This window comes from Trachypithecus francoisi, unplaced genomic scaffold (assembly GCF_009764315.1).
Source record: "Trachypithecus francoisi isolate TF-2019V2 unplaced genomic scaffold, Tfra_2.0 Lachesis_group2, whole genome shotgun sequence".
Taxonomy (NCBI): Eukaryota; Metazoa; Chordata; class Mammalia; order Primates; family Cercopithecidae; genus Trachypithecus; species Trachypithecus francoisi.
The window spans coordinates 132,385,766-132,412,736 of NW_022681465.1; the positions used below are offsets into that span (position 1 = coordinate 132,385,766).

The 26,971-nt window shown below is 43.8% G+C and overlaps 2 protein-coding genes and 1 long non-coding RNA gene across 3 annotated transcripts; 1 reads left to right on the forward strand and 2 right to left on the reverse strand.

Moving 5' to 3' along the window:
• Positions 1–14,116: 14,116 nt before the first annotated feature.
• On the reverse strand, positions 14,117–15,605 carry LOC117066099 (A-kinase anchor protein 4-like; the record flags this gene model as incomplete). Its single annotated transcript, XM_033181562.1, is given in 3 exon segments — positions 14,117–14,874; positions 14,877–15,368; positions 15,371–15,605. Coding segments are annotated over 3 exon segments (1,485 nt in total), but the record flags the coding sequence as incomplete, so codon positions are not given.
• Positions 15,580–18,451, forward strand: LOC117065538 (zinc finger MIZ domain-containing protein 2-like). Its single transcript, XM_033180427.1, is given in 4 exon segments — positions 15,580–16,444; positions 16,446–17,857; positions 17,860–17,997; positions 18,000–18,451. Coding segments are annotated over 4 exon segments (2,754 nt in total). The 5' UTR covers positions 15,580–15,662; the 3' UTR covers positions 18,422–18,451.
• Positions 18,452–19,449: 998 nt separating this feature from the next.
• Positions 19,450–23,068, reverse strand: LOC117065540. Its single transcript, XR_004429960.1, has 3 exons — positions 22,536–23,068; positions 21,893–21,994; positions 19,450–19,472 (listed from the first exon to the last, which is right to left on the reverse strand). It is a non-coding gene; the product is annotated as an uncharacterized LOC117065540 (long non-coding RNA).
• Between the last annotated feature and the right edge of the window lie 3,903 nt (positions 23,069–26,971).

Genomic DNA, 26,971 nt, shown 5'->3' on the forward strand with positions numbered 1-26,971 from the left:
AAGGAGTTGTCATAAGGATATTGACAACAGTAATGTTTATCATTTACAACAGAGAAAACAGCGTAAATGTCTTAAAGTGAAAGAAAAGTTCATAAATTATAGTACGTTCACACAATGGAAAGTCATGTAGCTTTTCAAAATGATGTTGTCAGTATAAAGCTTGAGAGGGAAAGACATTCACAATAAGTTGCTTAAAAGGGACTACAAAAGAGTATGTATATATACACTGCTGGCCATTTTTTGCAACTTATATATATGTGTGTGTGTGTGTTATAAATGCATAGGAAAAAGTCTGAAAGTATATCAACATATTTACAATGGTAGAATTTTAAGTAATTTACATTTTCCTCTCTTTGCTTCTCCATATTTTCTTAAGAGATGTGGTTTAAAAATTAGCCTGTGAGGGTTCCTTGTTTTCCCTCTCCCCATTGCCCCCTTTAAGATTGACTGAGTAGGTTCACAATCCTTCCATGCCTTGGGAAGGAGGAAGAAAGAATAGGAAAAAAGGGGAAAGGACAGGAGAAAAGGAAACATAAATTACCTATTAAAGAACTAGGGGATAAAAAAATTATTTGTTTGTTTATAAGAGATGGGATCTTGCTCTATCACCCATGCAGTGGCACCTTCTTAGCTCACTGCAGCTTTGAACTCCTGTGCTCAAATGATTGCACCATGGCCTTCCAGCCTGAGCAACAGACTCTGTCAAAAAAAAAAAAGGCAGAACCAAGAGGGGCTTTTGAGTGCTTTGAATGTTCTGTTTCTTGACCATGGGTGGGCTCAGTTTGTGGTAATTTATTGATAATGTTTTGAGCTTATAACTTTGTTCAGTTTTCTGTATATAGCCAATACAATGTTTACAAAGTAGGAAGTCAACAAAAGAAAAACAATTTCCTAGTCACACCAATTAACTGGCAACAAGCAATAATCCAGGCAAGAAAGAATGAAGGCATGAATAATTTAAAGTAGTGGAAATAAGGAGAGGGAAGCCAGGAGTGAATGTATGATTGGATGTAGACATTAGACAGAGAGAGGAGTCCTCGACAATGCCCAGGATTCCAGCTTGGATAACTGGGTAAATGAGGATGGTGGGACTGGTTGATATAGGGAACACTGGAAGAGATACGGCAGGTGAGTAGATGATGAATACAATTAGCACAGGATGAGTTCATAGTGTCTGTGGACATTCATGTGGAGAGGCGCAATGGCATGGGTTTAAAAGTGAGGACTGATTTTTATTCCGTACGTGATGGAATAAACACACACCTCCCTTTATTGCCTACTGAACTTGAGTACAAAGCCTGTACAGAATGCATGCCAAACTATTTGAGAATTCTGGAAAGTAAATATTAGCAGACAGACCAGAGGAGGCTAGAATTACAAGTGCCACCAAACTGGTAGTGAGTTTACTATTTTTGTTCCTCCAGCATCCCCCAGCAGGAACTCAAGACAACCTGAAACTCAGAAGTGAGCACTCTGGTGCAGACAGAGTTTCAGTAGAAACCCTCTACTTCTGGTTGGAGAGGTGGAAAGGGGAGATCCAAAATGCTCAGAGAGAGTGGAGGAAATACAAGGGTGCTGTTTTTACTTTTTCCCCTGTGGTCTGTCACCCCTGTCAGCAGGCAGTCCCACAGTTGTGGTGGCAGAGGCAAAGAGTAGCCGGGGATGGGAAACTGCAGAAGCCAAAAGTGAATGAAAAGGAAGAACCTTACTTTTCTGTTCAATGAAGCTGCAACTTTAAGAGGGAGGGGCCAAAACCCATTGCTTCTCCCCCACCCCGCCCCCCTGCTCCTTCCCCGCCCTGCGCAAGGCATCTCCTCCCAAGTGGCCTAGTTAACCTCCAACCATGAGAGCCTGCAGGGAACTGGAAAGTACTGGAAGGATAACGGAAAGTGAGGAGCCCAGGAAAGTGGCCCTAAAGAGCTGTTATGACCTTTAAGGTTTATCCTTGACCTCTGCGTCCGTGTTCTGATCCTAACTGGCATAACGAAGGCTATCAGAACTGAGAACTGAGCTAGGCGGTCTTCCCAACGGAACCAACTGACCTACTGCTTGGTCACGCGAGAAAGAAGGGATTAGCACTGCGAAATTTTTGAAAGCTTAACTGACATTGGAAATATAGACTGTAGAAGAAGAAAAGAAATAGCAACATTATTCGTAGTTGGGGTGGGGTGATGACTCAAAGGGACAGCAGAGGGAGTTTATTGGGTGTAATGGAACTGTTCTGTATCCTGATTATGGTGGTAGCTACATGAATCTATACATGTGTTAAAATTTATAGAACTGTGAAGCAAAAGGGTAAAAAGCCACTTCTACAGAATAATACTTTAAAAGATAAAGTGTAAAAGTGTGAAGGCTCTGGCGTTCAATTTCTGGTAACACCACTCACTAGCTGTGTTGACCCTAAACAAGTTTCCACCCCTCTGTGCTTCAGTTTCCTCGCCCTCAAACAGAGACAATCCTAGTTTCTGCCTCCTGGAGAGTTTGTTATGGTGGAGGTTAAATGAGATAATACACATAATGTGCTTAGGCAGTGCCTAAGACATAGTGTTTGCTTAAGAAATGTCTGTGTATGTCCAGTACACAGTTCAATATAGGGGTCTGAGGTTCAGGAAACTGGTGAGAGGATGGAAGAAATCACTGTGCCAGTCACTGCTGTGTATATTTGCGTATTTAGAGCCATAGGACAAATAGTTGCAGTGACTTTATATTTTTAAGCCATGCAACCTACCCAGCCACCAATCTTCCTCACTTCACTCCTGACCGCTTTCCAGTTTTCATGTAGTTATTAAACTGTGGTGCCGTCTCCAATTTGGCCTTCAGTTTCCTGACTGGTCATGACCTCTCCAAGCTGTTCTTTAAGCTGTTCTCATTCTTCTTTGTGCATCAAAACCTCTTGGACATTCTGCAAAAGGCCTGGCCTAGACTCTTAAAAAAGTGTCAATGTCATTAAAGACCAGGAAAAAATCTCTGGGACCTTTCTAGATTAAAGGAGACTAAAGGGACATGATAACTAAATACATTGCATGGATATTGGATAGAGCAGAGGGGAACAGCTATTGAGGCTATTATTAGGATTTTTTAGGACAATTGACTATGAAATATATGTGGACGAATGTCCTAGTTCCTAGGAGATACACACTGGTGTATTTAGGGTTGAATATCATGATGTCTTCACTGACTTTCAAATGGTTCAGCAAAATAATAATAATTTTATATAATAATTATATATATGCACACAATTTTAGTTGTGTGACAGATAAAGCAAGTTGGCAAAATATGAACAATTGATGAAGCTAGATGAAGGGTGTATGGGTACTCATTATGCTAGTGTTACAACTTTTCCATAAGTTTTAATTTCTTAAAAATAGAAAGGAGTAATATGACACCGCTTGGAGATTTGTAAAATATACATGCTTGTTTTGCAACCCCAAACAAAGGAATTGAGAATTTCTCTGGAGTTGGGGTGGGACAGATGGGCTGGGAATCTGTATTTTAAAAGTTGTAGGATCCCAGCAAAGAAACACCACTGAGAGAACTTCATCTCACCCCTTCCTCTACCTCCTCTGGTCCTTGCCGTCCTCCAGGATCCAAACTCTGGCACGAGTTCTCTTTGACAATGTCCCAGCGAGGCCTGTCCACCCACCCTCTGTAAAGTGGGTGCAGCTAGATAGTGGGGCTGGTGGGAAGAGCACCAAGAGAAGGATAGATCCTGGGTAGGTCACCAGTTATCAGATGGGCAGAGAAAGAGGGTTCTCTGAAAGAGCCTGGGAAGAAAGGGCCAGGGAAGTAAGAAGGAAACCCCAAGATTCGCCTCAAAGGAGGATGGAGAGATATGACAAGTCACTCTAGGTGTGCCTGCTTAGAATTCGCATCAGGATGGGGAGAGCTAAGTTCCTCTGTCAGTTCAGAAGTGGACCATTTGATTCCAGAGGAGATTTTCCTGGCAAATCCTCCCTTCCCTTTAGTAGATAGTTTGTGCCACAGGACTCATTGACAAAGGCATCGAAGTCTCCAACAAGAGAAATTTCTTTTCCAAAAGCAGGGCTTTTGGGAGCAAGATGCTGTCAACTCCCTAGAGGAAAGTTAGCAGATCAGGGTGTTTTATTTTGCTTTCCTCTCTTGCTGAGTTCTGGGACATGATTTATCATCTTTTGGGAGGTGCTGTGTTAAACCACGTCAAGGTCATTGAAAATATATGCATTTGGCATTTGGAGGTGTGAGAGAGTATGGAGTCTGCCTTCTACTGTTTCTGGCATCTGATGGTTGTGACAGTGGCAAATAAAGGCCTGGAGGTCAAGTGTAACCTTAGGGAAGGAAAATGAAAACCTACCACCCTCCTCTTCATCAGTTGTCTCCATCACAGCTGGGGTTTCTAGGACACCCCTCACCTTCCCCATCTACCCCACAAGAGGTGTGTTGGTTCAGCTCTGGAATCTTTTAACATTTAGTGAAGTCCAGTGAAGCTGGAATTTTAAAAAAGGAAAAATGAAAGGAAGGAAAAAAAGCAGAAATAAGCAAAGGAAGTAAAGAACAGTTAAGCAGCACATGGCTTGCTCCAATGTATCCCTCCCATAGCAGACTGAGTGAGCACTCCAGAACACAAAGCTTACTCTGAAACTGCGGGGCTCAAACCCTTCAAATGGTTTCTCCTTGGACTTAGCAGTGAATCCACATAGCACTCTGATGCCAGCTGACTTTTCTAGCTTTGTCATCCTTCAATTCCCCTTCATGCACTCTCTACTCCTGTGCCGTGTTTCCTGATTCCTAAGCAAGCCATGCCTTTATTCACCTCATGTTTTGCACATGGATAGGCACCCACCAGCCACTCAAGTCAAGTGTGGTGGTGAAGAGTACAGACTCAAGTCTCATTTGCCTGGGCTTCATCCCAGATGTGGGCAACTTTCTGATCCTCTGTACCTTCATTTCCTCAGTTGCGAATTGGGGCTACCAACAGAGGCACCTTGAGGATTAGATGTGACAATCTGTGAGAAGAGCCTAGCGGAGGGCCTGGTTCAGCACACAATTAGCTGTTGCTCAACAAACATTGATTGGCTGGTGCCCAGCGGTGGGAGGCCCTTATCTGTTCATTTATTACAAGCTATTTGTAGTCTAGTGGAAAGGCAGACATGAAAACAAGACGTTATAAGACAGTGTGATCCAGTGGCACTGGAACTATGTGGGTTTGTACCTTTTCTTCAGCTGGGCTTGCCCCAGGTGTTACCTAGAATTCAATTCTTAGCCAGGCCCGAGACTTGAGCAGGATAAGAGAAAGTAAAAAACTTCTACCCTGGGAGAGGCATTTCAAACTTGAGGCACCAGCACAGCTCCACAGCTATTCAAATGTTGAAATCCTTTCCTACCGATTGGCAAGCGCCCTGAGCACCCCAACTGTCTGTAACCCCTCCTTTCCTTCTACTTCACACATTCTGGTGTGCATTGGTTGGATACCATCAAGGACTGTCCTTTTCTCCTGCCAGGGTGCAAGGGAGCCAGCCTATCTTTTGTTGCTCTTTTGCTCTGCTTCCCCTCAACCCCCAACAAGCAGCAGCCCTGAGCCCTCTGAGCAAATGCAAACTCCATACCTTCTGCGAGGCTGCATTTTCAACATTACGTATGCTTCTCCTTGGGGATATTGCCTGCTCTGTGAGTCCCAGGAGCTGTGTCGGCTTGCTTTGGGGGATGCCCAGTTCGGCCTTCTTCTGGGCTATGGTCTATGCCAGCAATATCCTTTGAAAACCTGTGCCTGTCCACCAGTGTGGATTCCTTCCAGCCAACCATCCACTCTACTCCAGAGGTTCCTGTCACCTCCTAGATGTTCCTACTCCATTCTGTCAGTGTTTCCTGAACTGTGCCAGGATTTATCCTGACTTATGATGTTATGGACAAGGTCCTGGTGTCCTGTGAAGTAGTATAGAGTGGAAGCTTTGGAGCCTATCTGTGTTTTTTAATCCCAGCTCTAAGACTTCCTAGTTCTGTGACCTTAGGCAAGTTACTCAGCCTTTCCAGGCCTCCGTCATCTCATCTGCAAAAAGGGATAACAGCAATACCTACCTTATAGGGCTTTTGGGAGGATTATATGATATAATACTGAAAAGCACTTAGAAGAATGCCTGACCCACAGTAAAAGTGCAACGAATGTTAGACATTATTATCATTGTTATTATTATTATTTTGTATTGAAGCTCTTTTTTTTTTGAGAAAGGTCTTGTCACCCAGGCTGGAGTGCAGTGGTGCAATCTTGGCTCACTGCAGCCTGAACCTCCCGGCCCAGGTGATTCTCCCACCTCAGACTTCTAAGTAGCTGGGACTACAGGCAAGTGCCACTGTGCCTGACTAAGTTTTGCATTTATATAGATGGGGTTTTACCATGTTGCCTAGGCTGGTGTTGATCTCCTGATTTCAAGCGATCCACCTGTCTTGGCCTCCCAAAGTGCTGTGATTACAGGTCTGAGCCACCGTGCCCAGCCACATTGAAGTTTTAGTGGGCACATTTAGGTATATTTTAAAACATAATTGCCTCTTTTGATGTACATAACAGTTCTAAAGAGGTAGGTATAAAAGACTATTGGTTAGAATCCCAATTTTTGAGGTAAGAAAAACTAAGACTCGGCTATATGAAGTGAGATGGCCATGGTTAATGAGAAGTTTTATGATTTCCCATGTAATGTTATTGTTCTCCACCAGAAGACACTGAACTAGATGGATTGTTACTTATTCAATAAACATTTATTGAATGACTACTGTGTGCCAGGCATTGTGCTGGGCACTGAGGGTACAGTGGTGAGCAAGACAGACAGGTCCCTGTGCTCCTGAAGTTACCATTTTAGTGGAAGGGGACAATCAATAAGCAAGTAAATAACAATAAAAGGTATATATCAGTTAGTGCAATAAAAATTAAACAGGGCAGTGGGATACAAAGTAATTATGGGCGATAAGGTAGTGAATAAAGGAGGGTTTTTCTGGGGAGGTGACTTTCATGATAAGCAGGAGATGAGCTGGAGACCTCACTTTGGATATGTAGCTAGGTTCTGGGAGAGAAGTCCTCATGAGGAGGGGATTTCCAGGGTCCTACTCTGGGCCACCACAGATAAGTGGATGTAGCAGGAAGGAGGATTGCAAGGTAAGGGTTTCTCAGAGCCCAAAGTCAGAAAGACTTGCTAAATTTGAGATTTTTCTGGAAAGAGGCAGGAGAGCAAAGAAACTTTTAGCAGTGGAAAGGGAATTTTTTTCCTTATAGGTACTTATTAAGTTTAAACATTTTAAAATAACTTTACTGAGATGTAATTTAGATAGAATAAAGTTCACTGATTCTAAGCATACAGGTTAATGAGTCTTAAGAAACATAGACCCCTGTGTTAAACATTGCCTTTCTCAATATATAGAACATTCCATCACCGTAAAGTGTTCTCTTGAGACCTTCACAGTCACTTCTGGCTAGGCATTATGTAGAATGTCCCTCAACTTGGGTTTGTCTGATGGCTTCTCATTATTAGACTATGGTTATGTGTTTTTTGCAAGAATACCACAGAAGTGATATGCCCTTCTTATCACATTATATTGGGAGATACATGATATCATTATGTCATTCCTGGTGATACTGGCCTTGATCATCTAATTAAGATGTGACTAATAGATTTCTCCATTGCAAAGTTACTACTTTTCCCTTTGCAATTAATAAGTATCTTGGGAGAGACACTGAAACTACCCCATAAATATTTGATTTAGCACTATATAAGACCATATATTGAATTAGAGAGTGTTGTTTTGTTGAATTTAGTTTTACCAGTCAAGAGCATGGTCTATTTTTACTATTCGCCTGTTTTTATTTTTCTCATTCTTGTTTTATAGTTTGTTCTTTAATAAACATGGATCTGGATTAATGGGAAGACAGTGTGATAGAATGGAAAGAGCATAGTATTAAACATGAGGCAAACCTGGATTTGAATCCCAACTTTCCCACTCACTGGTTAGATGACCTTGCAAAAGGCCTGACTCGCTAATTTCTCATCCATAAAAAGCGGCTGGTAAGAAACCGTCTCACAAGGTTTTTGAAAACATTAAAGCACTGAGTAGTATCTGGCACTCAATAAGTGCTCTGTAAATGTCATTTCTTGCCTCCTTTAATACTCAAGTGTTTAATATTGTTGTCACAATTGTAAGTAGACTCCTCTTTCTGGCAGGGTGGCCTTAGGATATAGGAATTCAACAGATTCTTTTAGATTTATTTTATGTTCTGACACCACAGAGGCTTTGGCTCAGGAGAAGCAGCGAACTTTTTACATGTCTCTGAGTCACTGGGAGAAAGCAGCTGGACCTGTTTTAATTGACGGCAAATTATTGCAGCTCACCAGTATCTCCTATTCTAATACCTTTGCAAAACTCCTTCTTTACCTTTGGTATTTGGGATTGATTTTCACTGATGTACAAATATTATTTGCAAAAGTGGCATTTTTTTCTCTCTCTCCTGTATTTCTACTTTTTGTTTACTTTTCTTCTTTCATTATTAGAATTGTTTTAAGGTAGAATTTTAACACGGGTAATCTAGTGTGGTTCCTGTTTTTACCCAGAATAAATCTGAGTTTTTATTTGTTTTTTTTGGGGGGGGGCAGAAGGCTGTACTCTTATCATGTTAAACAAGAGAGAAAACACTGCAACACCCACCCTCCCCCACTCCATCTCTGATTTCTGATTTCTTAAGACTTAAGCAAAACTGCCTTCCTTGTTTTGTCTTTTTCCTTGTTCCAAATTTTATTTCCCCCTTTCTAAACTTTTAATTTGTTATTTGACATGAGGCAAACCTGGATTTGAGTTTACACTGGATTTTAAACCTGGATTTTATTTTTCTTTAAAGATTTTAAGTTCTTTAGGCAGGATGTCACTGTTTCTTTTTTTATTCTGATATAGGCTTTAAGGGCAACATATTCTCTAAATGCTGCCTTGGCAATCTCCCAGAAAGTATTACTGTTGTCAGAAAAAGGGGTCCTGATCCAGACCCCAAGAGAGGGTTCTTGGATCTAAGGCAGGAAGGAATTCAAGGCAAGTTGTAGAGCGCATAGAGAAGAGACAGTTTATTGAACGCTGCTACTCAGTTACGGAGTAAAGCCTCCTCAGCTGCTACTCAGAGTAGGGCGTCCTCAGGAAGCAAGAGGAGGAACGACTTGTCTTTAAGTTTTCTTATATAGTGGTCTTATTTTCTATGTAAAACTAAGTTACGTCTACATGCTGGTGGGCTGACAGCATGACAATTTATTATTTTGCTGATATAAAGAAAACTATTATTGGCATTTTAGCGTGTAAGCACATCAAAGCATGACTATAATCAACTTAGAAGCATATATTGTTATGCGATATTGGGACATGTGGACATTCTGCTGTCATGGGCATTTATCCTTACAGGTATTATTAAGCTGTTTTCTCAGCCATAAATATCTTATGACCATGGGCCGTGACTGGCAAGGAATGTGCCTTGCTAGTTTTAACATGGAATTGATTTTAAAATGGTGTCACCCTGGCTCTCCTAGGCTCCTCTTTCTCTAACATTACTCCCATGAAATCAGTCTTACAAATTAATTTTTCCTTTTGCCTCAGGCTCCATTATGGCTTGGCATGGCACTGTTACTGATCCTGTGTACAAAACTTTTTGATATTTTGTTCATCATGGTTTTTTGGCATTAATTTTGATTTATTAAAATATTATTTGATTATGGAGTTTTCGATCCCTGAGGCAAGTACCTCTCTCACCTCATTCCAGTCTAGTTCTGGCCTTGTAATAACCTCCCAGACAAGTTTTGCTTATAATTTTGTTTTGAGATGGAAGCCTGATATCAGAGAGACTGAAACTGTTAATAAGCCAATTGTACCGCCTGCCAGGAGAGAATCGTGTTTTCCTTTTCTGCTCCTTTTGCCTCTTTCTTACTATATGCCAGACTCTCAGCTCAGCAGAAGTCCTTGTCCATTTCCAGCTGCTGGCATTGAGCACGGCCACATTGCTATTGGGATGCCTGGGGTTACTTCTTCATTTAGAGAGGTCAAAGGCCAGGGTCTTATTTTCCAGAAATAAACCCCAAGGGCTATTGAGCTCCTTCAGACCCTTATCAGGGTCCTTGTGGCCCAAAGCATTCCTTTCTCTGCTGGAATCTGTCAGTTAGCTCTGGCAAAAATCAAGTTTCCTCACCCTGAGCTTATTCCATCTACACAAGTTTCCTTTAGAAATTATGGAAAAGAAACTTGTTCGTAAAATTCTCAAATGTCAGAACTGGAAAGGCCCTGAGAGACCATCTTGCCCCAACCCCTTTCATTTAACAGAACATGTAACTTCCTTTGCTCTATTTCCATGTTTCAAGGAATCCCCAAGGCTGCCTCATAATAAAAATCAGGAGCAAAGTAAGAGCCAAGTTAATCAAGGAAGTAAACTGCTATGTGACCCAGCTGTGCTCAGGGAGGACTGAGTCATTAGAAATGTAGCCCTGGCCTCGAGATTTGTTTATTAAGGATTTTCTTCAAGGGCAAAGAAAAGGATCTGTGATGGCTCAACTCCAAAGATTTTAATGGTGTGGGGTGAGACTGAAAAACATTCGATGAGCTTTCAGCCGGGCTGGAGAGTTTTAAACATCCTGCTTTGAAGAAGCCTGCCTTTACTTCTTCTATCTGACTGGGTCAGGCATTGTGGAGAAGTTGGCAAAGTTTGTCTGTGTGCTTAACTTCTCCCAAAAAGTGTCTCTCTGGGTCCCATACTCAGAGGATATGCTTTCAGTTCTGAAATGTATCAAGAGGGCACTCCTGTGTTAGGACTGGCATTGAAAGTCACACATATCATTCACATATCTACATTTGCAACAAAATCCACCCTGTGCAAAACACCATCACATCCGTTCCTCTAGTTTAACCTATAAACAACGTAAGGTAATTTTTAGCTACATTTTGCAGATGAACAGGCTCAGTCTGCAGGATTGCCTAAGGCCATGTGACTAGTAAGAGGCAAAGCTTTGACTGTTGAGTCCAGAAGGACACCCCATCCTGTGCTTGGTTCTACTAAAGCCGCAACGCTTCAAGGGTGCCAAAACGTGCCATGAGAGCACACACCAAACTAGCTAACAAGGTCTACAGGGTTGAAACCACTGTCTTGATCTGATTTGCAGTGAATGCTAGCACTATTGACTTAAAGGACACATAGAACAAATCTGGGAACTTACTGTTATTCCCAGAGAAGACACTGGGACATTGGGCCCCAAAGGAATTTACCATCTTAGAGGTATGTTCTTGGAAATTTTTCTTTCAGACTGGAAGAAGACAAGGAATCTCATCAATTGAAGGAAATTCCTTATAAGGAAGCTTTATTCACACACGGGAGAGGATCAGATCCCATTGTAGTTCTGGGTAGTATTTAGCTATGTGCGGTGAACACTTTTGAGGGTGTGTGTAGCAAGGCAGGGTAATGGTTATACACTTTCTTCAACTAAACCAAGAAAGCTGTATCCTTGGGATTAGAAAGGGATTATCAAGTTAGATGTGCAGTTCAGGGAGAAATAGGAAGGCCACAGGTGGGAAAACTCTAAATAGACTGTGAATTGAGATTATTTGAACAAACCAGATTGCTGCATGCTTTGGTAGCCACCTTGCATGGGTTTCCTTGCTTTCGGTTCCAGATGATCAGGCCCTCCTTAAGAATGTGTTCACCGACTTTCTCAGCACTAGTCAGTGACTTGCATGGATCTGATTTCATTTTGCCTTTGTCCCTCCCTTTCATTTCAGCTTTCATGGTGGAGAATTCAAGACTCTGGTTCTTTGCCCTTAGGGACCTTGACCTGGATTATATCCCTGTGTCTTTGGTGCTCAGAAAATAATCCAGGGTGAGATCTGAATACAACTCCAACACTGTGTCACCATTCCTGGAAAATGGACCAATTCCCTTCCCTTGTCTTGGAAATAGCTGATCAAAAAGAGACACATTTTTAAAAAATTTTTTTAAATTCATTTTCTTTCCCAGTTTGTTGACACCTCTTACATTCACAGGCAACTGCTCAAGTGTATTGGGAAACACAGTTGTGTATTGTGCAGTTGACTGGCCTGATGGTGGTGGTGCTCTGGCTGGGATGGAATGCTGCTAGGGGGGCTAAGATGAAGACGAGTCAAAGAAATTGTCAGCTCACAGGTTAGCGAGCAGCCAGTCCAGCAACTGTTTCCTGGCCACCTTTCCCACGGCTTCATCCAGTTGCCGTTCCTTGGCAAACTTCATGACCTCTTGAAGAAGACCTCCTATACTGTACCCCTTCTCTGCTGCTTTAGCTGAAACCTGAGGAAGCTGTGGGGAAAACAGAGCTAGTGTGAGCTGTGTGATGCTTTTTAGAGGAAAGACCTGCTGGACAAAGTGAACTAACACCCTTCTACCAGCCAACCCCCTCAACCCCTAACCTCCTCACCCACACCCGCCACCTTCCCGCTCATGATTCTAGGATTAGGGTACAGCATGTCATAGATCCATGACTAGAGGCTGCTGACACATCTTTCCTTTTTCCTTGAAACTTCTCTAATGTCATAGATCAAAATGCCAAAGATACTTTATTTTTTGAGCTTCAAAAACACACTCTGAAATTAGTTGTGTTCATTAAATACTTTTCACCAGATGCTGGACCCTTCAGTTAGTCTGTGCTGATTGCTAGGTCAAGGTTTGGGGTTGCCATTCCCCCACCTCCCTAAAAAAGTGTGAGACTTGGAGTACGGAGGGTTGTCTGGCCTTGGCTCCTGGACTGAAAATAAGTTGGTTAAGTATTTGATGTTTCTGGAATCCATCTAATGCAGGAAACCCAGCTGTCAGGTAGGGGTGTGTGTGTGTGAGAGAGAGAGACAGAGACAGAGAGAATGTGCATGTGTATGTGTATGAATGTATGAATGCTGGCCTCCATGGAATCTGAGGAGCAGGGCCAGGACTAGGGTCAGGCAAGTGAGGCAACTAGGGCATAAAATTTAAGGAGACAGGACTCTCAGGGCACTTGCAGGACCCATGAGTTTGGGGGAGGAGCACAGAGAAAATAGTAAGAGACAAGTTTCAAACTGTTTCTGGTAGGTCAAACACAAAATTAGTCCATGATACTTCCCAACACCTCAAGAGGGAAGGAGGAACTCCATTTTCCTTTTTTGTTCCCTCCTCCCTAGAGTACTTTGGCAGATCTTAAAACTGAAAACATGAGACTTAATCATTCCCCAATGTTTTACCAGATAGTTTGTCAAAAGGGTCACTGATGGAATGCGTTAATCTCATTCTCCTCCTCTTGGTGGAAATGCACAGGCCTTGAGGTGTCCACTTAGCTAGTGGTTCACCATTTTTGTGTCTTTGTATGAGGTGAAAGTAATTCATGAAGTACACGGTAAAGAATAGACTTGAAACTAGAATGATCTTGGGCTCGAAGTACAATGCTGCCTCCCTGCCTCTGCCCATTCCAGCTTTCTTTTTGTGCCTTAATGCATTACTTACCTTTTCAGTTGTCCATCTTTATCTCCCATTAAGAAGAGCACGGGCACGTTAAACTGGGAGGCTGCAATCCACTGCAGGACAGCCTGGAGCTGCTTCTGCAAGCTATTTGTAGAGCACTGATGATTGACAATTACTTAATGTCCAAGAGTGTCCTGATAGTTCTGTGGCATTGCACCGCTGTGAATGCACCTGGTGCCCCTGAAATTGGGCTTATCTGCCGAGGCTGCTTGTTCTTCCAACTCAGCAAGGGCTGCCCCATCGTTGCTATACTTAGCCATGATAAGGCAGCTTCATCACAGATTCTACCAGTTTATCTACAAATTGCCATTCACTTGCTTCATCCCACTGATAAAGTCAAGTTCTTGATGGTCCTGGCATTGTTCTTCCCCTTTGTCAGATCTCTTGGACATGTAAGTTGCTTTGCTTGCCCTGGGCTCAGAATGCTTTGTTCTCACCTTCGCGTGGATCCTCACATTTGAAGGGGTTCTCATTAAGCAGTTTCTGAATCACCATTAGAACGATGTTTCACATATCCATTTTCTGGGAGTCCAGGGGTTGGTTCTCCTTTTGACAGGTGGATGGTCCAGGGGCTCTGTGAGATTCTAGGTGTTTCACTGAAAGTGCTTTGGCACCTTGACCACCTCCCTACTTTTCATATTGAGTACTCTGAGCCATATAGCCCATGGTAGAACCAGGACAGTCTTCTTCACATGTATCTTTGCCCTTAGTCTGCTGGGTCAGATGGTACTGGATCAGCTTAAGGGCAGAGACAATCAGGTCCTTGGCCAGTGAATCTGTGGAAGCACTGATCTTTTCTCCTTTCTCATCTTTATTGCTGCATGCTTTGGTAGCCACCTTGCATGGGTTTCCTTGCTTTCGGTTCCAGATGATCAGGCCCTCCTTAAGAATGTGTTCACCGACTTTCTCAGCACTAGTCAGTGACTTGCATGGATCTGATTTCATTTTGCCTTTGTCCCTCCCTTTCATTTCAGCTTTCATGGTGGAGAATTCAAGACTCTGGTTCCTGCATTTGGGATCATGGGACCCAGCTTTTAAAGATGCATATGACAGACTCTGAGACTTAGTCTCCTTCTCCTCACCAATAAGTGCACTGACCAAGCGCTTCAGCATGGCCTCCATGATGTCTGCAGCATTTTGTTTCCATTGGTTGAACAGATTTCTCTTGACAGCTGAGACAAAGTCTGAGTCAGTCATCAGGACCCCAGTAATATTATGCAGGTTCTTCATGCAGGAATCAATCAAATCGGACACAATCTCCTTGGTGTGCCTTAGCAACACCCTCTTCAGGACCACACACGCTGGAACTGGCTTCCCAGAGCTGTGCACTTTCAAGGTCTTCATGACAGAGACCATCATGTCAGATGCCACCTGATTTGCATAACCATGAGCCCCTTGCTGATGGAATCTGCAAATTCTTTGCTCTCTCTCTGGGACATCTGTTTGTCTCCACTTTTGCTCTTGTTGGATAATTCACTATATAGAAAGCTTTTCTGGCCACCTTCCCTGGACTTCTCCTCAGTGCCACGCATTTCTGCAGCGGTCAGTTCCACAGCTTCATGGGCCATTTCAGAAGCAATCTTGCTCACAGCAGTTTGGGGACTGATTCTCTCTTTGTTCCCAGGGGATGGATAGATTGAATGATGAAGGCATTTGCTTCTACCTTCCAACTTCTCCTTGATTTCCTTATGGGCCATCTGGATTGCCAGAGAAGATAGTCGGTTGACGTAGAAGGAAAGGTCATCTATAGAACATTCTCCATCAGGGGAAATGACTGCTCTCTGAGTGCTACGAGGTTTGGCTGGAGGAGCTGAAGGACTTTGATTATTGTTGGTGTTTTTAGCTGCTGCTATTTCTAGGCGTAGGTTTTGAGGTCTATGTTCACTTGATCAGCATAGACGCTGTAGCAGTTCTCAGAGGACTCTGTGTGATATTCGTCCTCTGTGTCTTCTACTTTATGTTTACAGGTAGAGGTTTAGGGGCTCAATGCATGTTGGAAACCCAAGGCATACTTCTGGAGATCACTGAGAAGCCAGTTGAGGACACTTACGGGATCAGAGGGAGCTTGTTTGAAAAGGCACACAGGCTCTGCCGACGCCGCGTTTGGAAAGCCAGAGCAACTGAGTTCCAGATAAACACTGTCAGACCCGGCCTATAGGCTGCTCCATTGCCAATGAACTCCATGAACCCCATGAAACCTGCCCTGCCCCCGGCGCCACACGGTGATGGTTCATTCGCATATGAGTCTGTGCCTTGGCAACAAAGCGCCACTCAGCCGGCTGGATCGCTGTCCGTGGTCACTACTGTGTGGGGAGTTGGCAACGCGACACAGAGCCAGGTTTTGGGGAACCCTATGGGCCCTGCAGGGAGTCCCTCTGGCGGCTCCATGATGCTTGGTGTGGCAGGGGGCAGCTCCGCCTTGACCTCCCCACAGTGCCTGGGACAGCAGGCGTTTGCTGAAGGCGGTGCCAACAAGGGCTACGTACAGCAAGGCGTGTACAGCCGCGGGGGCTACCCTGGGGCCCCCGGCTTCACCACTGGGTATGCAGGCGGCCCCGGGGACCTGGGCCTCCCCTCACATGCTGCAAGACCCTCCACTGACTTCACACAAGCGGCAGCTGCTGCGGCTGTGGCTGCTGCGGCAGCCACTGCCACCGCCACAGCCACAGCCACCGTGGCTGCTCTCCAAGAGAAGCAGAGCCAGGAGCTGAGCCAGTATGGAGCGATGGGGGCCGGACAGTCTTTTAACAGCCAGTTTCTGCAGCATGGAGGTCCCCGGGGGCCTGGTGTCCCCACTGGCATGAACCCTACTGGTATGGGAGGGGTGATGGGCCCCTCTGGCCTCTCCCCCATGGCTATGAACCCCACCCGGGCAGCAGGAATGACACCCTTGTATGCAGGGCAGCGCCTGCCCCAACATGGGTATCCTGGGCCTCCCCAGGCCCAGCCACTGCCCTGACGGGGTCAAGAGAACCTACTCTGAGGTGTATCCAGGGCAGCAGTATCTGCAAGGAGGCCAGTACACACCCAGCACCGCCCAGTTTGCGCCCAGCCCTGGGCAGCCCCTTGCCCCCTCCCCTTCCTACCCTGGGCACAGGCTGCCCCTGCAGCAGGGCATGAGCCCGTCCCTGTCTGTGCCCGGCCCCACGGGACTGCACTACAAGCCCACAGAGCAGTTCAACGGGCAGGGCGCCAGCTTCAACGGGGGCAGCGTCAGCTACAGCCAGCCTGGCCTGAGTGGGCCTACCTGTTCCATCCCAGGCTATCCCAGTTCCCCACTGCCAGGGAACCCCACGCCACCCATGACCCCAAGCAGCAGTGTCCCTTACATGTCACCAAGCCAAGAGGTCAAGTCTCCCTTCCTGCCTGATCTCAAGCCCAACCTCAACTCCTTGCACTCATCGCCCTCTGGAAGTGGGCCTTGTGACGAGTTGCGGCTGACCTTCCCTGTGCGCGATGGGGTGGTCCTGGAGCCCTTCCGCCTGCAGCACAACCTGGCTGTGAGCAACCACGTCTTCCAGCTGCGAGACTCAGTCTACAAGACCCTGATGCTGAGGCCTGACCTGGAGTTGCAGTTCAAGTGCTACCACCACGAGGACTGGCAGATGAACACCAACTGGCCAGCCTCGGTGCAGGTCAGCATCAATGCCACGCCGCTCACCATCGAGCGCGGCGACAACAAGACCTCACACAAGCCACTCTACCTGAAGCACGTGTGTCAGCCAGGCCGCAACACCATCCAGATCACCGTCACCGCCTGCTGCTGCTCCCACCTCTTCGTGCTGCAGCTAGTGCACCACCCGTCCATCCGCTCAGTGCTGCAGGGCCTCCTCAAAAAGCGCCTCCTGCCTGCCGAGCACTGCATCACCAAGATAAAGCGGAACTTCAGCAGTGGCTCCATCCCTGGCACCCCTGGGCCCAACGGAGAGGACGGGGTGGAGCAGACAGCTATCAAGGTGTCCCTGAAGTGCCCCATCACCTTCCGCAGGATCCAGCTCCCCGCCCGAGGTCATGACTGTCGCCACATACAGTGCTTTGACCTGGAGTCGTACCTGCAGCTCAACTGTGAGCGGGGGACTTGGAGGTGTCCTGTGTGCAACAAGACAGCTTTGCTGGAGGGCCTGGAGGTGGACCAGTACATGCTGGGCATCCTGATTTATATTCAGAACTCTGACTATGAAGAGATCACCATCGACCCCACATGCAGCTGGAAGCCAGTGCCCGTGAAGCCTGACATGCACATCAAGGAGGAGCCGGATGGGCCGGCACTGAAGCATTGCCGCACCGTGAGCCCCGCCCACATGCTCATGCCCAGCGTGATGGAGATGATCGCCGCCCTGGGCCCCGGCGCTGCCCCCTTTGCCCCCCTTTGCCCCCCTCAGTCCCTGCCCCCAGCGACTACCCTGGCCAGGGTTCCAGCTTCCTGGGGCCTGGAACTTTCCCTGAGTCCTTCCCGCCCACAATGCCCAGCACCCCAACCCTTGCTGAGTTCACCCCGGGGCCCCCCCCATCTCCTACCAGTCTGACATTCCCAGAAGCCTCCTGACTCCAGAGAAGTCTACCGCCTGCCTACCAGGCCAGATGGCACCAGCAGGTCACCTGGACCCCACTCACAATCCTGGGACACCAGGACTACACACCTCCAACCTTGGGGCCCCTCCAGGTCCCCAGGTGCACCATTCAAACCCTCCCTCAGCGTCCCGGCAGTCCTTGGGCCAAGCGAGCTTAGGGCCCACAGGCGAACTGGCCTTCAGTCCTGCCACAGGCGTGATGGGGCCCCCCAGCATGTCTGGAGCTGGGGAGGCCCCGGAACCAGCTCTGGACCTGCTCCCAGAACTGACCAATCCTGATGAGCTACTGTCCTACTTGGGACCGCCCGACCTCCCCACAAACAACAATGACGACCTGCTCTCTCTGTTTGAGAACAACTGATCCTGTGTTTACCCCAGGCCCGGCGGGGCACGCTCACATTTGTCACCACAGCCCTGCCTTGCATGCCCACCCCCCTGGACACCCGGTGGTCTCTCCCAACCTCCCCCAAAACCACTTGGAGCCAGAGCCTTCTGCTGCTAGCCCTGTGCTCGATTGGAGGGCTCCCAGCCCGGCAGCCCTCGCCACCTCCCTCTACCACCTGCTGCTGCAGAATGGTTTTTGCTGAGGTGCCCCTGCCCAGCCCTCTCCAGCCTTGTCCACGCACACCTCACACCCCTGGTCTCACAGCCTCACACCTTGTCCTTCCACCCCTGCCTGCCCCCGCCCAGCCTGCTTCTTGTCCAGCATTGATCCTTCTGTTTCAACAACTCCACTGGGCAGAGCTGGGCATCTGGCGGGGCTGGCTCTGTCCCCTGCGTCTTTGGCGCCAGTGGTCCCTGTGCCTGGCAGTCCAGCTCTTGGAACCTCGCTGAATGGCAGCTTCTTGGGGGCCTGGAGCTCTGGCAGCCCAGCTGTGTGTCGTGTCGAGTTCCTCTCCCCACCCCAGCTTCAGGCGGAATCCTCGGGGTGGGGGAGCTACAAGCACAACAATGTACTAGTGTAGAACAAACAGCTGGGAAAGGGAGCCAGCTGTCCAGCCAGCATGTTCCTGTTGTACAGCCCGGTCTCCCTGTGCACTCTGCTCCTTCCCATGTGCAGACAGATCAGGGAGGAACCTCCAGTGGGTGGGGGACATAAGCTTCAGCCCGGCCGAGGCGGGTGGGTGGGCTCTCAGATTCAGCTCTGTGTCAAGATTCTCTAGTGGGCTGCGCTCCCAAGTTCCCCGTCTCTGTGAAAGTGAAGAATTAGTACAGCTGGTTTTTTAAAGCCCCTCTCCATCTCCACCCCATGGTTTCACACCCAGTGGGGAGGAGGAAGCCACTGCATCTGTGGCTCAGGGCCCCAGCCTGTGCGAGCAGGGCGCCCGGGCTGTTGTGTCTCCTGTCTGTGCCGATCTCTATTAAAGGACTCCCTCTTGAAAAAAAAAAAAAAGGCACACAGATCCCTCCGTCTAAAAAAAGAAGACCTATCCATAAGAGTTTGGGTAGGCTATTTCTTTCCCTTATTTTACTTAGAAGATGTATCAGATTAGGGATTTGACCTTTTAGAGTTTGTGTGGGAACATAGCATCCAGTTATATCCATTAGTACACATTCAAGCAGAAGTGGCAGCAACAAAAGTTCAAAGTAAATACATGTGTATACTTAACTACACACAAGTGTTATCAATATATGTCTGCCAACTCATATGAATATGTTGTATCTCAATGGGTCAAAAATGTGTCAGTGTGTCTGTTGTGTGTGTATATATGCATGGAAATATAGCAGTTAACATGTGTGAACATCTCAATAGATGTGAGAATGTGCCATTCTGTATTGTTAGTGTGTGAAAATGCACCTCTGTGTGTGTGTGCATATGTGTGACTAAGCATGTGTAATAATGTGTTGACATCATTACTTATTGTATATGTCTACTGTATAGGCTGACATGTGCATGTTAGTATGCATATTTGTACATGTGTGAATGTCAAAATATGAGTATCTATATCCGTGTGTCTCTGAATATGTAAATGAGTCAATTTGAGTAATCTGCATATATGTGTGTATATAAATTCACTAGTATGTATCACGCAGCTATAAATGCATTTATATATGTTAAAGCATAAATTAATATATTAACACACTCATTATATAAGATACATTTTAATATATTAATGTATATGTATGTTAAATCTTATGTGTAAACAGGTGATTGTATAATGACTGTATATTCATAAATTGGGTATCAATTTATGCTATATTTATATGTTATGTCAATGCTTGACCCTGTGTATGTCAACGTTGTACATACCCTGGTATTTGAGTATGTGTGTGAGTAGGTGTGTTATTGCATTTGTGTCAACAGTGTATCAATGCATACAAACAAGTGCATTAGTAAATATGTGTCGCTTAGTGTAAGTTTGTGTGTATGTCAGCATGACTGTGTATGACCATATATGTCTTTGCATAGATATATATTATAAGCGTGTATACCAATAACTGAGTCTGTATGGTCACTATGTTTTGATCAAGTCTTATGCATGTAATGTGTGTGAATGTATGTTCATGCATTGTGTAATATGGGTGTTTGTGTTGTGTGTGGGCATGTCACTGCATCTGATGCTATATGACTTTGTATATATTTATATATGTGTGTCATTATTTATGATCAGATTAAGTTTGCTACATCAGTGCTTGTGTGTGTCAATATCAAATGTAGCCAAGCATGTATTTATCATTGCTTGTATAAATTTTTTTGTAAATGTATATAAATGTATATGTTGATGTGTGTATCATTTTGTATAAATTTATATGTGTATATCTATGCCTGTGATTGTGTATGCCCATGTCCAGATATGTGTATATGTACTATATACACATATTCCACCCAACACTAACTGCCGAGCCCTCTGCTCCTTCTATTGCTTCATCTCCTCTCTTTTCACTGAATTTCCAGAAATGTGAGGTCATGATAAAGTCAACTCTTTGCAAACGAGCTTAAGTTACAATCAAGCAGATCTGCATTGTATGTAGGAAACATGGGCTGCTTTTCCAAAAATCAATGCCAGGTATAATTTATCCCTTTCTTAAGACTCCAAAATTGAGTTGGCTATGTCCAAATAAACTGAAAACTCTTTGGATACTGTAATGTAAACTTGTTTTTCCTTCCTTAGGGGCCACTCCTTTCACTCCAAAGGAGTCTGGGGTCAGAAATAATGTTTTGGTTATAATATGAGCCTAGAGACACAGAACAAGAAACATTTGATTCCTGTGCATTAAAGTCAAATATCCTGTCCCATTACCAGCCACTCCAGGCTTATAGGCATGAGAGGGTGACTTGTTGTATGCTTCAGTGCCCTCCCAAAGCCAGAACCCTAACAAATATAATTTTGGATACTTAAACAAAACCAAAAGGAGTTTGTATGTCACAGTGGCATGCAAGTCTAATTTCTTCTAACTTTAAGCTACTCAACAGCCTAGGTAATCTCTTAGACAACAGGGTAAGGACGAGGCACTCAAATTCTTGCTGGTTACGGATTGTCTCTGCTCCATACCCCTCTTTCTTCCTTGCTGGATGCTGGGCAATGTGGGGCACACAGGTCCATTACCAACCAGCAAAGAACATTACAAATAATCTTGCGTGATTCTGATTGGACCAGTAGCTGGAAATCAGGAGAGGGCATTCTGAGCCTCTGTGATTAGTGCCATTATTAAGCCTGGGTGTTGAACTTACTGTGGTCTTGAACTTAGGCCTGTGTTCTCTAGAATGTCATAGTATTCAATTGATGAGCCTGTTTGACAGTAGTTTGTCTTACCATGTCTGATCCAGAGTCTGCAGACTCATCATGAGCTCTGAGAATAGAAGTGGTGGAATCTCAGAGGCTAAGTGTACCTTAGACTGGTCTTTCTTCTCAGTATCCTTGATCACGATAATCTCTTTTTCTTCCAGATTTCCCAGGTTTAAGTTGCCTTCTGAGCTGGAACCAGCAGCATCCTACGGAATTAAATGGTGAGATTCTTAGACAGTTGCTTTTGGAGATTTCTCCAAGCTGCCCCACCTAGGCTATTACTTCAAATTGTGAATGTTATGACTTCTTTTATCCTTTTTCTTTCCGCAAGAGAGGTAGGCTTCTGAGGCTATCTAGTCTTTGAAGAATGAGATGACATTCCCTCCACAGATTACTACTCCCCCACTCTGAAGATGCTCACAAAGCCATCAGTCTCAAGAACCATATTCATCACCCTTTGGATGGGTTTTTTTAATAAAATAAAAAAACAGCTTTTCTGACATGCTGTCTTCCATGTTTTCTATCAGCCCTACCAGCAACTTAAGTGGCTTCTAAAATGAGACTTGATATCAAGAGTGACAGTAAATTCAGAACCAGGGATCTTGGGCTCATGAGAATGCTGGCTTTCCCCCTGAGTCCCCTCCACCTTTCCCTTCTCTCCCCCAACATTTTCCACTCTTCATATTTCACTGATAACCCTTCTCAGCAGCTTCTGACCGATTCCGACTCTGAGCAGAGAATACGCACCTTGTAGTCTTTATCTTCTACATTCAGGGTGGACACATCGACAAAACATATCTGCATCAAATTAGAAGGGTGAATTTAGAAAAACTCTAGAGAAAGGGGCATAATTTCTCTTTCTTGGAGATGATAATAGCACCTACCTCAGAGGGTTCTTGTGAGGATTAACTGAGACACTATATGGAAAGCATGTAAAAGCAGATTTCCTGGCACATAGCAAGTACCCAAAAAATGTTAATACTGTGATTATTGTTAGGCAGACAGAATCTTAGCATTAGTACATTTCTTAAAGGAGAATACCAACCTCCTGTCAGAGCGAGGCCCAAGGTACAATATCCACATGTATTAATTGAGAAAACTGAGAAGAGAAATGGCTTGCCCAACTGACAAAAACTTAAATGTGGAGCTTATATTAGAACTCAATTTTCCTGGCTTCCAGTTTAGGGCACTTGCTACTACACTAGTGTTTCTCAAAATTTATTTTATTATCATTAATATAGCATATTTTAAGTAGTATATGGATAAACATTTCTGCATTTAATATGCAAATTTTATTGCGCATTAGGGAGAATATATACTAGAACATCAAACCTGGGATATTATGGTTAATATTTCTTAGCATGATTGCAATTTTTAAAATGTAAGTCAATTTTTAAAACATTGTAAAAATACAAATTAATTAAATAATATGTGTGGCATTTGAACATGATTGAAGACTGTGAAGCCCTATGAAATTACTCGAAGTTTGGGAAACAGACCATGAAGCATTTTGCCCTCCTGAGGGGTCCTAGGGTAACATTGTTAGCATGGATGCATCTGTAGTGGTTTTGAGTGTCTCTCTTCATATGGCTTTCATAGTGGTTGCTCTGGGTATTACTGTGTGTGTGTGTGTGTGTGTGTGTGTGTGTGTGTGCGTGTGTGTATTTTTTGTGTATATTCAGATTCTACTGGAGTTATTTCCCAGTTTGCAAGAGGTATAGAAACATTTCCTTCCTTTACATCTCTTTATCCTCCTTTATTTTTTGATATTACTGTTTTTAATATTTCCTGTACCTACATTGAGAACCACATCAGACAATGTTCTAATTTTTGCCATAACTGTCAAACATATTTGAGAAAACTCAGGATCAGAAGGAAAGTCTGTTGAATTGACCCATACTTTGCTCTTTCTATTGTTCTTTCTTCCTGATGTTTTAAGATTCCTTCTTTTATACCTTTTTTTTTTTTTAATTTGTGAATTTTCTATTCTATTGGGGTAGATTTACTGGCAACAAATTCTCTTAATTTTCCTTCATCTGAGAATGTCTTGATTTTCCCTTTACTCTTGAAGGATATTTTCCCTGGATATAGAATTCTGAGTTTAGAGCTGTTTTCTTTTAGTTTTTGGAAAATATTGTGTCACCTCCTTCTGGGCTGCACAGTTTCTAATAAGAAATCTACTGTTACTCAGAAATTTTTACTTCTATTAGAAATATTTCATTCCCCTCTTTCTGCCTTCAAAGTTTTTTTCTGTGTTGTTAAGTTTCAGAAGTTTTATATGTTTGTTGTGTTAATTACTTTGGGTTTATCCTGTTTAGGATTTGCTTAACATCTTCAGTCTAGATTTATATCTCTCCCAGATTTGGGAAATTTTCAGTCTTATTTCTGAGACTTAAATATTTTTGTGGTAAAGATTAATAGAAGTAGAATCTCTGGGTAAAAGGGTTCAAACATTTGAAATCCAATAGATATTTTCAAATAACCCTCCCAAAGTTTATGGTAGTTTTTATTTCCATTGACAGTGAATACAAATGACTGTTTACTGACCCCCTCACCAACAGAAGTTATTATCAATATATTAAAGCTTTGTCAGTGTCCTAAACAAAAATAATCTATTGTTGTTTTAATCTGCATTTGTTTTTAGTGAAATTGAACATATTTTCATGGTTATTGGTTGTTTGTATTTCTTTTTTAATTTTTCATCTTCTTGCCAACTTTTTTGATGGGAAGTTCATCTATTTTATTGATCATAGAGTTCTCATTGCACATTTTTTCTTATACTTTAAGTTCTAGGACACATGTGCAGATGGTGCAGGCTTGTTACATGGGTATACACGTGCCATGGTGGTTTGCTGCACCCATCAACCCATCATGTACATTAGATATTTCTCCTAATGCTATCCCTCCCCTAGGCCCCCACCCCCTGACTGGCCCCAGTGTGTGATGTTCCCCTCACTGTGTCCATGTATTCTCATTTTTCAACTCCCAGTTATGAGTGAGAACATGTGGTGTTTGGTTTTCTGTTCCTGTGTTAGTTTGCCTAGAATGATGGTTTCCAGCTTCATCCATGTCCCTGCAAAGGACATGAACTCATCTGTTTTTATGGCTGTATAGTATTCCATGGTATACTATATGTGCCACAGTTTCTTTATCCAGTCTATCATTGATGGGCATTTGGCTTGGTTCCAAGTCTTTGCTATTGTGAATACTGCTGCAATAAACATACATGTGCATGTGTCTTTATAGTAGAATGATTTATAATCCTTTGGGTATATACCCAGTGATGGGATTGTTGGATCAAATGGTATTTCTGGTTCTAGGTCCTTGAGGAATTGTCATACTGTCTTCCACAATGGTTGAACTAATTTATACTCCCACCAAGTGTAAAAGTGTTCCTATTTCTCCACATCCTCTGCAGCATCTGTTTCCTGACTTTTTAATGATTGCCATTCTAACTGGCATGAGATGATATCTCATTGTGATTTTGATTTGCATTTCTCTGATGACAAGTGATGATGAGCTTTTTTTCATATGTTTGTTGGCCACATAAATGTCTTCTTTTGAGAAGTGTCTGTTCATATCCTTTGCTCATTTTTTGATGGGGTTGTTTGTTTTTTTCTTGTAAATTTGTTTAAATTCTTTGTAGATTCTGTATATTAGCCCTTTGTCAGATGGATAGATTGCAAAAATTTTCTCCCATTCTGTAGGTTGCCTTTTCACTCTTACGATAGTTTATTTTGCTGTGCAGAAGTTCTTTAGTTTAGTTAGATCCAATTTGTCAATTTTGGCTTTTGTTGCCATTGCTTTTGGTGTTTTAGTCATGAAGTCTTTGCCCATGGCTATATCCTGAATGGTATTGCCTAGGTTTTCTTCTAGGGTTTTTATGGTTTTAGGTCTTACATTTAAGTCTTTAATTCACCTTAATTTTTGTATAAGGTGTAAGGAAGGGGTCCGGTTTTAGTTTTCTGCATATGGCTAGCCAGTTTTCTCAACACCAGTTATTAAATGGGGAATCCTTTCCACATTGCTTGTTTTCATCAGGTTTGTCAAAGATCAGATGGTTGTAGATGTGTGGCATTATTTCTGAGGACTCTGTTCTGTTTTATTGGTCTATATATCTGTTTTGGTACCAGTACCATGCTGTTGTGGTTACTGTAGCCTTATAGTATAGTTTGAAGTCAGGTAGCGTGATGCCTCCAGCTTTGTTCTTTTTGCTTAGGATTGTCTTGGCTATCCGGGCTCTTTTTTGGGTCCATATGAAATTTAAAGTAGTTTTTTCTAATTCTGTGAAGAAAGTCAATGGTAGCTTGATGAGGATAGCACTGAATCTATAAATTATTTTGGGCAGTATGGCCATTTTTACAATATTGATTCTTCCTATCCTTGAGCATGGAATGTTTTATCATTTGTTTGTGTCCTCTCTCATTTCCTTAAACAGTGGTTTGTAGTTCTCCTTGAAGAGGTCCTTCAAATCCCTTGTAAGTTGTATTCCTAGGGATTTTATTATCTTTGTAGCCATTGTGAGTGGGAGCTCATTCATGATTTGGCTCTCTGTTTGTCTCTTATTGGTGTATAGGAATGTTTGTGATTTTTGTACATTGATTCTGTATCCTCAGACTTTGCTGAAGTTGCTTATCAGCATAAGGAGATTTTGGGCTGAGACGATGGGGTTTTCTAAAGATACAGTCATGTCATCTGCAAACAGAGATAATTTTATTTCCTCTCTTCCTATTTGAATACCCTTTATTTCTTTCTCTTGCCTGATTGCCCTGGCCAGAACTTCCAATACTATGCTGAATAGGAGTGGTGAGAGAGGGCATCCTTGTCTTTTGCCGGTTTTCAAAGGGAATGTTTTCAGCGTTTGCCCATTCAGTATGATATTGGCTGTGGGTTTGTCATAAGTAGCTCTTATTATTTTGAGATACATTCCATCAATACTTAGTTTATTGAGAGTTTTTAGCATGAAGTTGTGTTAAATTTTATCGAAGACCTTTTCTGCATAATCATGTGGTTTTTGTCATTGGTTCTGTTTATGTGATGGATTACGTTTATTGATTTGCCTGTGTTGAGGTGAACCATCCTTGCATCCCAGGGATGAAGCTGACTTGATCGTGGTGGATACACTTTTTGATGTGCTGCTGCATTTGCTTTGCCAGTATTTTATTGAAGATTTTTGCATCAAT